We start from the raw sequence: 12,197 nt of genomic DNA, 5'->3' as shown, positions 1-12,197 counted from the left end.
AATTTTAAGTATGTGGAGCTCCGAATGAAAAATAAACACACATTTTTGGAGGCCTATCTTGAATAATTCAATATTTACTTTTAATAACATTTACTGTATCAGTTGTATAGTCAAGGCAAAAATTTAAATCTTTTTCTAACAATTTTTTCTTTACATGAGAGTACTAAAAAAAATATCATCTGAAACTTATAGAACAACCACTATTTTATATTTCCTCTTGGTATGGTTGGCAGAGTCATCAATATTGACTCTTAACTATGAACAGTTTCCAGAAACACAATAAAATATTTAGGATAAATTAACTTCTTATGTTCTACTTCACGGCACTAATGTGGTTTTGTTATCAAATAACATGTTTTGGTTTTGTTTTCTATGGGTATTTATTGATTTTTTTCATTGCACTTATATAGATAGCATTTGTGACTTCTTTAGAGCAGTTTTTGCTTGACTACATCTTCAATAGTAATTTGAACTCCAGTCCTTTTATAATCAGTCGAAATAAGATTGCATCAGCCGGTTATTCTCTCCTCATTATTTCCCCTCCTATTGTGATTGATTCTCGTCACGACAAGGCATTCATGCAGGGGACCTCAATGTCTTCTCATAAACCCGCGGTAATAATCCGGCTTGATTAGAATTACGAATCGATAATGGCTCAGTCATCGGGCCTACCGGTACAAGATGGATTCGCTGATACGAAGAAGGCGATGGCTATCGTTAGAGAGCCGAGGGGGTACTTCCTGGAAGAAATCTCCCCTCCAGAAGATGAAGAGGCTATGATTCGACCGGTTCCTCTAAAGGTTAACCGAATCGGGGGTGGGTTGCAGGAGGTTCACTGGAAGCTCATCCAACTAATCATTGCTTCCTCTTTATTTCTTCCTCGGTATTTCTTCGTAACAATTGATGTGTTTATTAATAATAATATCTTCGTCGTATCTGACTGAGATGTTATATACTGACCTTTTGTCCTTCCTTTATTTCTTGATCCTCGGAACTCGATGGTACTATCCGCCATTTTGTTTTTAAATATTCAATACTATCTATTTTATACAATCTAACTGAAATAGTTTTAATTCTAACTATTTTTCCCTACCAAATCGTTTTATAAAACATAAAATTATTACTTCTTTTTAGTGATGTTACATACTAAACTATAAAAAGTATATATAGAAAGCATAAAGAAATATTAAAATGAACACAAGATAAAAAATTTACTGAGGGATTAATAACCCCTGTTAATAACCCTGTAATTGTTAGGTATCGATTATATTTTTAGGGAGCTGGGTAGCTCAGTGAGTAAGGTACGAGTCCAGCTATACAAGGTAATTATTTATCCTGTTGCATTAGCTTTGGATCGGCCTTGGGGTCGGGAGACTCTTTTAGGGCAAGCTTCTGAAAAAGTGGTTACCTTTAAATTGGTGGAAAAACTGGCGTATAAGTATGATTCTGGCCAAATCACCTCCCTGCACAACCGTCGGTACTTCCTTAGAAAGTACCGTATCACTGTCCCGTCATGAGTGCACTGGTTCAGCAACATACTAAAGTATGACTGAATAATATCATAAAGTTCTTTATTTTGCCATCATAACTTGAAAAAGAAATATTGAACAGACTGCCTGTTCCCTCCCGGCAATGAAAGGCATAATTTATAACGGGACATTTGCATTTAATACGACTATTAATTAAATCAGCAGCTTTCATAGACCACCCAGTTAGAAGTATGCCTAAAGTTTTTTTTTTTCTAAATCAATAAGCATTTATGAATGGTCTTACATTCATACTGTATTGGCACATAAATAGTAGCGATTCATTAAACATTATATGGAATACATTTAAATACAATATTTTTAATAATAATAGTGTTTGACGAACCTGAGTGTGTTGTTATGATACAGAAATCGATGCCTACATACCTTTTTTGAAACAATAACCCAAAATATACTCACCTAACAACAACGTAATAACAATAACTATACCCTGTAACAACAACAACGTACTAACAATAACTATACTCACGACGATTTTGCGATACCTTATCAGTGATATTTAATGATAACCAACAATTTACCTGCTTGTGATTACATTAATTACATTTACCGAGTTTTTTATTTACAAGAGCCCCTCACACGTGGGGGATAGAGTGGGTTCGGGTACCACAGGTCGCTAATGTAAATATTGTAAATAATATTATAAATGTGACAGTGATTATTTTTATTTATTTATTATTATTATTATAATTTTTTTTTCATGAACGTAGTTTGATTTTTATCCTTCTGTTTATATATATTTAGAGAGATATTTTATTTATTTTTATGTAATTTTTTTTCATTAATGTATTTATTTTATTTTATGATATTTTTTATTTGTTTATTTTTTTTTTATTTTAGTATTGATGTGATCAGTTATCACTATTATCTATTGCCCAACAATGGCATATTCTATTATTTATCAATAAATAAAGTTTTGAATTAAATAATAAACAATATATTTATAATTTTTCATTTTGAAGACGTTTCGATTCTCCAACCAACTCAACATTATTTCGAGACCAATATCTTTGGTTTGGTCTTGGATATCGAAGACTATCCTTCGTTTTTCTATAAACTATAGTAAACGCTGTAGGTATTATCTTCCTATCTACATTTTCTATTCTTTAGAGGAAAATATAGTAATTACCAATAATATATCTATTTGTTTTGGTGGTAACCCTCATGAATAGAGACATGCAGTGCAATAAATGGCTTACATACACAAATATTGATATTCAAAAATAATTATAAATTAAAAAGCATTTATATAAATCAATAATATAATAATCTGAACTTAGTATTTACATTTCTAAAAAATTAAAAAAAAAAAAAAAAATCATGCTGCATAATTAACATTATCAAGAATCTGTTCTCTTGGTACGCTGGACAAGACTTTTGCGGGTCTAAAGTACATTGGTATAGTGGTTATGAAACATTGCGTATTTTATCCGATGTATATATCATAGGCATAACTAATAACTTCTATTAGATCATCTACGAAATCTCATAACATTAAAGAACTATAGTTTTGATAATCCTTACCCACAGTTTCCTAGACACCAAAGAAATAACCCATAATGAAACCAATGATTCAAATAAAAAATAATAAAATTAAAAAATTAATATATTTTAATTAACAAGAGATAAATTACAACCATCTCCCTCTTTAAACTCATTGAAACACACCCACTGACAATCAATTATTTAGAAAAACTATTAAAAAACTATCACTAGTAATTGTAGATAGAATCACAGCCATAAAGGCCGAGAAGGTGAAAATCCTGTTCGAGATTGGGACTGTAAATATTTTTTTAAGTGTGGACGTAAAACCTAAACATCAATTAAAGGTTTTTTTAAGAGTAATAGTCTTTTTGAAGAACGGTTCTTTACAACCATTTTAATAGCATTCTTACCAGATGTTATGCTTCATATTGACTCCATTTAATAGTCTTACGGTGCTTAAATACCATATTTAAGTTTTTTTTAAAAATATAATCTTGAATACCTATCTTGGAAAATATGCATTTATATTTATTGGTTTAAAAATAAATTGATCAATAAATGTAATAGTATTACTCAGATATTGATCGATAAAGCTGATGAAGACTTCACTAATATAATTTTTTTTATTTCAGGTAAGAACATTGAATTGTACAGTAAATTGAATCAGTGAGTATGTAGCATATTATATATTTTTCTAATTGATAATTTAAATATTAAATTTTTAATTCTGTTCTCGACTTTTCTTTGTGTTCTATCAATACAATGTTTTGTTTGAGAAAAAATTTTTTTTTTTTTACTTAGAAGGTAGGTTTACCAAAAATCAATAATCCAACTTTCACTTTATTACTTAGTAGTTATGTTCCTTTGGAGTCTAAAAACTGAAAAATGGCCTTCAAAATCCTCGTAAAATTATATTAGCAAACTACCTAGACCAAAAATTTAAATTCCAACTCGATAAGAAAGCTATTCAAAAACTATGGAGTTCCATATTACCTCTTAATCCTCAATATAATACTTTCTGAGAAATTTAAAAAAAAATCCTGGCAAATCCAACTATCCATTATAGATTAATTAGATGAAGCATTGCACTTACTGATTTGTCTATTTTCAAATCAATTCCCTGCAATAAGTAAACTCCTCAAATCGCCGACCATTTGAATTTTTTTTAGAAATTATTATATACATGACTCTATAACCCATAGAAATTAGTATTATTAGTATTATTATTAGTAATTAGTAATTAGTATTATTATTGTGGCCGCTCGTAGCTCAGTGCTTACCAATTTGATGTCTATTGACGGTGCTGGTTCGAATTGAGTGGTGGTCCCACAAAATGAAAAACTTTGACCCCCAATCATGGTTAGGCAGTGTAAGACTCCAATGGGAGTCTTGGCAAAAAAAAAAAAAAAATGAATAAAATAAAAAAATTAGTATTATTTTAAAAGATATTTTTCCTATGTTTCTTCAATAAACTATATTTTATTTTTTAATCTATGATATTCTGTTTCTAATTGCATTTAAAATATATAAGTAACTTTGGTTGTAAAATTGCTCTATCGGTATAAGAAATCATGAACGAAGGATAAGAAATCATTTATAATTAACGATTTGTATTCCGTTAAACAGTAATTTTATGTTTAAATAAATAAAATTTTAGTATCAGAATATTTTTATTCCATTTATAAGTCCGACGTTTCGGCCAATTTGGCCATCCTCAAGGACAATCTTAATACAATTTTAGAACCAAATTATTTTTAAAACAACTTTATGCAGGCTATTCTGCCCAGGTCATTCATATCAGTCTACAATTTCCCCTGATTAATCGATTTTTCACATTAAATTAAAAATTAAAATTATTTATCACAGTCGACAGAAAAATGTATCACAACAATAGAATAGGAGTAGTTTTTTAATTGTTTTGGTTCTAAAATTGCCCTTGAGGATGGCCCAATCGGCCGAAACGTCAGACTTATAAATGGAATAAAAATGTTTTGAGACTAAGATGGATAAAATTTTATTTATTCAAACAATATTAACCAGTCTCAAGGAAGTGTTAAGATTATAAATAAAGTAATTTTTCGTTGTTAAATAAGTTGGAAACACCTCATAAATCCTCCTAATTTTCTTGAACCTTGTGACCAACCCGGCAAGATGACTTTACCTTTACCATCACCCACAGACCACTCAGCGTTGTATTATTGACTCATAATAGATCCCATTCGTCATTCTAGCGGTTGAGGCCAAAGTTGTTTGCTATCTTCCTTCTAGACGAGTCAATGACATGTAGTTACTTTCGTTATTGCATTGTTAAATTACATGTTTGTTTGTTGTAATTTTTTTCTCTCGAGGTTATTTCCACTATCATTAAACGATATTTACCGAACTTTCATAAGTCAAGAAAGTTAAATTTTTCCTATGATGGAAATTACTGAATATTTTTGTTTCATTAATTCATTTCATTTAATAGTTATGTTCAAACTTAATGTTATTAAAAATATGATTAACTCCTGTAACACACAACCTTGTACATTACCTCTCAAAGAACGGTTTCCTTAAAAAATCCTTTATCATCCGTGCTACCTCGTTCTGGAATTCCCTACCCACATCCAGTCGTAAAATCTCCTCATTAACCTCATTTAAACATATATTATTTCTTGAATTCATCATTACTTTTTTCTGTGTTTTACTTTATTCTGTTTATATATGTTTTCAGTATCTCATCGTCAATTATTTTATTGTCATTTGCTAACAATTATTTATAAATATCAAGTTTGAAGCCTCATTACATTCTTCCATTTTAAATTTTATTCTTTTTATTAATATTATCATTATTTAGTTATTAATTCATTATATGCCAGACCAAAGACACTCAATTGTTGATCGTAATTATTCTTAGAGGACTACGCATCTCTGAATAAAATTACTTTTAATTTCATTAAAGCTGACATTAAAAAAGTAAATTCGTTTGAAATTCGTCGGAGTTGTTGGGATTTGTGCTAAATTTATGCGTTTTTGTAAACTGGTTGATTTCTCGACCATGCTAAGATCCAAACATTACACTTCTCTGGATATAGGAATCGGTGTGGTAGTAAGACACTTTTTAATTTTAATTTTAAGCGATAAGAGAGAAATTCTTAGTAAATGATGACTTTTATTTTTAAACTATATTTTAAAGATTCAATTTTTAAATTTGTTTAATACCGCCTGCTTTACATCTGATGTAGACCTTTAAAATCCTGTTGAAACTAAAACATGTTCATTATAATATGTAAAATAATGATTAAATATAATTTTATTTTTTCTTACTGTAACTTCCATATGAGTTAACCACTAGTTGCCTAACAATTGTCTCATCCTTGTATACAAAAACAAATAATTTGCACAAATAATTTTATTCGATTATTTTTAATTAAAAATTGTTTTATATGACTGCTTTAAATCTCAATCTTTACAACTGGTCGATGTACTATGTGTCACAGCCTCTCAAGGACCCAAAAACCCATAACACCAAAAATATCAGAGTGTAATATTTCCCTGGCCACCTTGCCCCCGAAATCCTAGAATTAGGCCCGGGATTACCTTTCTAACCTTTCAAACATTTACTAGCAGTAGATCAGTATTTGAAAAAAAAAATTAGTCGAGCAACATTGAAAAAGTGACTAAAACAGTGTGTTGGCGTTTTCAAATCCTTTAAGCGTTTTGATTTGTTTATGTTATTTTTTATAATTAAAAATAAATATAGTTATTATCAATTATTTATAGGCTTTAAATTAGATTAATTTAAAAATTGTATTACTAATATTTTTTATAAATAACTTATACTGATGCATATAACAAAATTCTTATTAGAAATATATTTTATTCTTTAAATATTTTCTCTTCGTCCAATTTCTCGCCTAGTAGAAAAAAAAAACCTCGGTTTCGGATTCCAACCTTAAATATATCAGTGTTAAGAAACCTTAAGGATACTAGGTTTCTTCATTAATTCGGGATAGCTTCGTTTTAATGGGTGCGCTTGCTTCCATCATTCAAGCAACTTTCTTCGATTTAAACCACTTTATTTTTAGAAATATTTAACAGCACTATAATTTTATAAATTTGCTTCTTTTTTTTTCTGGTTTTATATGAATACTATATTAAAACATCAATAGTAGGTAGTTTTGAATATTGATGTTACCGAATAATTAATTTAAAAGGTACAGAGTATGAATAAATTTTATGATATCTAATTTACCATGTAATTCATATTATTTTTATATTTTGATTGTAAATCTATCTTTGGCTTCATATTTCTTAATTTTATACAGTATAATTATTAATCTTCAAAAACCGAATTTAGAAGTAACAAATTTTATAACTCGGTTTTTCCCAAATTTGAACCAAATGCCAGATGGTCATTTTTGGTATAAATATATTTAAATCCTTAATTTGATGCGTAGGCGTAAACCTGAGGTCATCCATGCCTCAAGTAACAATTAAAATAATGCTTAAATAAATATGTATCGTAATTATGAGATAATATATGTAATTAAAAAGATTTTTTTTTTGGTTCTTCTAAAATTACCAAAAATTATCTTTGTTAGTGATATGACATATCTCACATATATCAAACAAAATAATTAAAATTAATTCATGTATATACTTCATATTCATTATAAATTCAAGCATACAATAATAAGAGCAATAAAATTATTTTCCTTATAGAGGGAGGGAATTGTTTTAAATTATTTGAGTAATTAAAAAAATATTATTATGAGCATTCTATTTATAGTTAAAATTTCTATTATTAGAGTTTATACCTTAATAATATAATGTAAATTGTTTAAAGTTTTTATTATTCTACAGCAAGACTTGAACCCGAGAAACCTCTAGTGAGGAAGGTCATTGTCCGATGAGGCCAACGAGTATACGTTTGTGTTTTCAAAACATAAAGAGAAACCGGCTAGGAACGGAATTTTTACTGCTTTTCGTCAGGAAAAAAGTTTACTATTTTTATCGAACATCCTTTAAACGAATCGTAACACCTACTTCTTTTTTTTTCATAAGTATTATGCAAAACACAAGTTGGTGAAAGAATGATGGACTTTAAATTAAAATTTTCCTTGTTTTACAAAAAAAAACTCCCTATATAGTAAAAAAGTTTATTGAACTATATAGATTCACGAATTGACATTATAATAGCAGGAATTCGTTTGTAGTCATTTTTTTTTCCTGTCAGAAACACTTAAAGAACAACTTTCAGACAAAGAATACACGATTCTAAATTTCAATGTTTGTCTATCTGTTGTAGATTCCTCAGTCAATAAGCAAGGGTTTAACAGGATACTTTCGATAAGGGATCAGTTTGTAATATTTATGGTACGATTTTGAATGTTTTTAAGGAATTTAAAAAAAAAAAACAGCTTCGTGAGACCAAACAACATAAAATTTTATTTTATGTATCTATTTTTTATTTTGTTTCAATCTACGAGTCGTAACACTATATAAATCTATTAAGGGAAAAAAATCTGATAAAACTTAAATTTCAGAAGTGTTATTTGAAATATATACGTAAATGTTATGTAGGTATTAGCATTTAGTTTTAAGTTGATGGTTTTGGCAGTTTGTTTTATTATTATTTATTTAATTAATTTTTCTTGTAAAAGATATATCTATAATACAAAACATATAGCTTCTTTGCATAAATGGTGGCACATCTAAAAAAAATAAATAAAATAAAGTTTTGGCTTTATTTTGAAATGAACGTGTTCTAAAGATGATACGGAAGACAGGCGTTTTCTTTCTCTTGTGCGGTCTCTCTATAGATTGTCTCGAAGGGTTAGTAGAGTTGACAAAAAGTAATTACAATCCACGGTACAATCTATAGAATAGGTCAAATACAAATACAAGAAAATAATTTATTTATTTTGTTATCAGATGTGCCACTATTGAAGGAAACCAGTGATTTATAATAATATAAACCTAGTATAGATCAATTTTATTAAATTTAATATTTTTGGTTATTATGAAATACAATAAGCCTATATTACAACTTAGTGAATTTAAAAATAATATAATATGTAAATATTGATTCATGTTGCTATAGCTTAAACTATTATCATTTTCATTTAAAAAAATGTTAATTTTTAAAAGCTAATTTTTTAGATTGGAACAAGCCAATCTATTTATTATTTATAATTATTAATAGATTTATTTTTTATTATTTATTTATTATTAATAAGTAAGTAATTTATTGTTGCAACGCCAATATGGGACATTTCAAAATTTTTTATCTTGTATTTTAAACTGAAATTTCCATTCCCTTCGCAATGCCAAAAATACCCAACTTAATTCGTGACGTAACTAATGAAAAATGTGAAATGATAAAAAAAAAAAATTCAAGAATATAAAAATTATGAATTAACTGCTATCTTAAATCAGTAAATGCTCTCCACAAACATCACAATGAAATTGAACCAACAATTAATGAAAAAAATAAATAATAATAAAGTCACATTTCTAAAAGTTCTGTTTATATATTATAAACAGAATTTTAAATCAAGGACTCTCATTTTTAAATGTAATTGTTTTGTATTGGTTCGATTAAAGTATACTTAAATTAAAATTAAGTATTTTTCTGGGAATTTAAAAAGGAAACTTTTTAAAAAGAAGGGGCTTGATGACGAATAATCTGTTTTATTTTTGTATAGATAAATTAAAATTTCTTCTTACAAATTATCCCGAAATTTATTTAAAATATACCAATGATATACAGTAAGGAACATCTTCAGTAGGATATGAGGAATAGTAAATAAGAAATCAATCCTCCTATTTACGAAGGTGACGTTAATGAACTTGAATAAAATGCGCTAAAACAATTAGCAAGACAATGGCTATCGTGAGAAAGATGTTACGATAGATGAGCTAGTACTCACAGGTTCGAGGAGTAAAGTTCCCATGGCGGCTGCGAGAGGCGGACTGCTGGATTGGAGGTGCCGGTCGGTGCTTCGGGGTTATTCCTCCCCCTCCTCTCGCTTCGACTTTAGCTTGTTCCGAGGGGGTGCCAGTTTGGAATTTCCATCATTTTTGGTAGTAATTTTATTACGAAAATCTAATGCGAACACTTCATGGCAAGGTCATTAGCAAAGGGGGTAACAAACAAGGTAATTAACCAGCCTAATTAACCAGGCACTTTTCAAAATGACTTTTTTTTTTTAATAATTTATTTATTGTTATTTACAACTGTATACATATATACACATCAAGTAAATTTCCTGTAAGTTATATTTACCATTTATATAACATTTCTAAAGGAGAATATCTCGAGGCCATCTTCTTTTCAGACACCTAGGAGGATTATTAGGTAGTGAAGGAGAAGCCAGGTTAGAAACGAGTTGGTTTAGGTGATTGGGAAGTTTATTAAGGAAGGGTTGGTATCTGGTTCTGGCCAAATCGGCAACATAGGGGACATTGAGGTCCTGATGGATAATTTGATTTGTGACGAAGTAAGGAGCATTAAGGATTTTACGAAGGATTTTGGACTGTAAGGATTGGATTCGAGAGGAATTAGATGGTTTAGTGGAGCCTCATAGCTCAATTCCGTATCAAAATGACTTGGAAAGTTAATTCTAAGATTTTAATAGGATATCCAAGTATTTGATATGATTTGACTTGCTTGCATAGTTCAATTACCTAAGACTGAGGCAGTATTGGGAAAGGTCGGATAGCCACGGACACATAAATTAATTACAATAAAAAATACAAACGACAACATTTCTGTCTGTATTTTACTCTGAAAACTAACTTAGGGATTTCTTAAATCCTGAGATCATATTAATTAAATTTGTTAATAACTTTTCAAAAAAAAAATTAAAATTACTTTACCCTTTGATTATGACATTACAAAAGCTGGCGGATAGCCACGGACATACATTTGGGTTCCTCCACAAACATTATTAATAGCGATCCAAACGTTTTTTTCCCCTACTAACATACCAATTGTAATATTGATCTATCGAATCAATATAAAAACAATCTTCATGGGCCCAATCTTTGCATTCGAGGCTCCTTCAAATGTTTCACAACATATGATGCACTCGGTCTCTCGATCTTTTTGGGGAAGGCTTTAGATATGTTTCTCTGTTTTAAAAATTTTTAATTTTTTCCTTCCTTTCATTTTTTGATTTCCTTCACCTTCATTTTTTTCTGACATCTTTATCACCTTTGCGTTACTTTTTTATTTTTGCTAACTCCTTTTTATATGACGATGATGTCATATTCTCACTTGTTTGGGCCTTTTAATCCCCCGTCGCTAGGCGCTTTTTAGAGACGTATGGAAGAGGTGATAAAAACTTCGATCATCATTGTAAATACTTAAGTGTTTAGTCTTTAGCCACTTTAAATATTTTATTACTAAACATTTTATCTTCTTCAATTCCTAGTGTTATAAAATCTATTAATTACACTGTGAGAGATTAACCAACGGAGAGTACCCGATTATTGCCACGCTATATTCTTTTACAACTCTTACTCTGGTAAGTGTACAAACAAACAAAAAAAAATAAATAAATATGATAAAAGCATTTGTTTTTATGATCCCCTTTCTGGTCATTTCTGACATATGGAGGGGTAGTCTACAGGTTACCACACTATTCTAACCGGCTGAGTCAAGTTTTGATTATGTGGGACCACCACAAAATATAAGTCAATCCCCCTGACCAGGTACGAGCTTCCACTGCAGTAACGAGGTAGTCAAGGTTTGATGACAATCTACCAGTTACTTTCGCTCACAATGTCAGATACCTCCGATTGGACGCTCAGTTGGGTTCAGCATATCAAGAAATTAAAAGCCAGTTGCCTCCGCTCCCTTAATCTTTTGAAAATGGTCGGTAAAAGCATCATCGAGTACCTTCCTGAAAATGCTGGAATCCGTAAAAAGTACGGGACTCAGAATAGCTAAGGGTGCGTTCCAACCCTGCAAGTAGTCTATACGTCGATGCAGGCGAGCCTCCACTCGACCTTCTAAGACAATAAATTGACCTCATGTTCTTTGCTAAAATCTACTCAGCTAGAAACCATCCTATAAAGGAATTTGAACAAACAGATAAACTTTTTAAAATTTCTCCGTCACTCAAAACTTTACCGTAGAATTTATCAAATTTGACCACAAGTCCCCTTTGTTTAAAT

General features: G+C 29.6%; 1 protein-coding gene across 2 annotated transcripts in view; it reads right to left on the bottom strand.

The window, feature by feature from the left end:
- LOC106677504 (atrial natriuretic peptide-converting enzyme) overlaps positions 1-9,997 on the bottom strand; it is a 284,835-nt gene extending 274,838 nt beyond the window's left edge. Inside the window, exon 1 of one of the 2 annotated variants that reach the window (XM_014415483.3) lies at positions 9,947-9,997. In XM_014415483.3, the coding sequence (XP_014270969.1) occupies positions 9,947-9,970 (24 nt within the window). In that variant the 5' untranslated portion in view covers positions 9,971-9,997. The remainder of the gene's footprint in view (positions 1-9,946) is intronic. The other variant, XM_067050075.1, reaches the window with a different exon arrangement.
- Between the last annotated feature and the right edge of the window lie 2,200 nt (positions 9,998-12,197).

This window comes from Halyomorpha halys, unplaced genomic scaffold (genome assembly GCF_000696795.3).
Source record: "Halyomorpha halys isolate HHAL.00 unplaced genomic scaffold, Hhal_1.1 Scaffold100.1, whole genome shotgun sequence".
NCBI lineage: Eukaryota > Metazoa > Arthropoda > Insecta > Hemiptera > Pentatomidae > Halyomorpha > Halyomorpha halys.
Note: the sequence above shows the minus strand (reverse complement) of the source record. Positions and strands in the feature narration are given on the sequence as shown.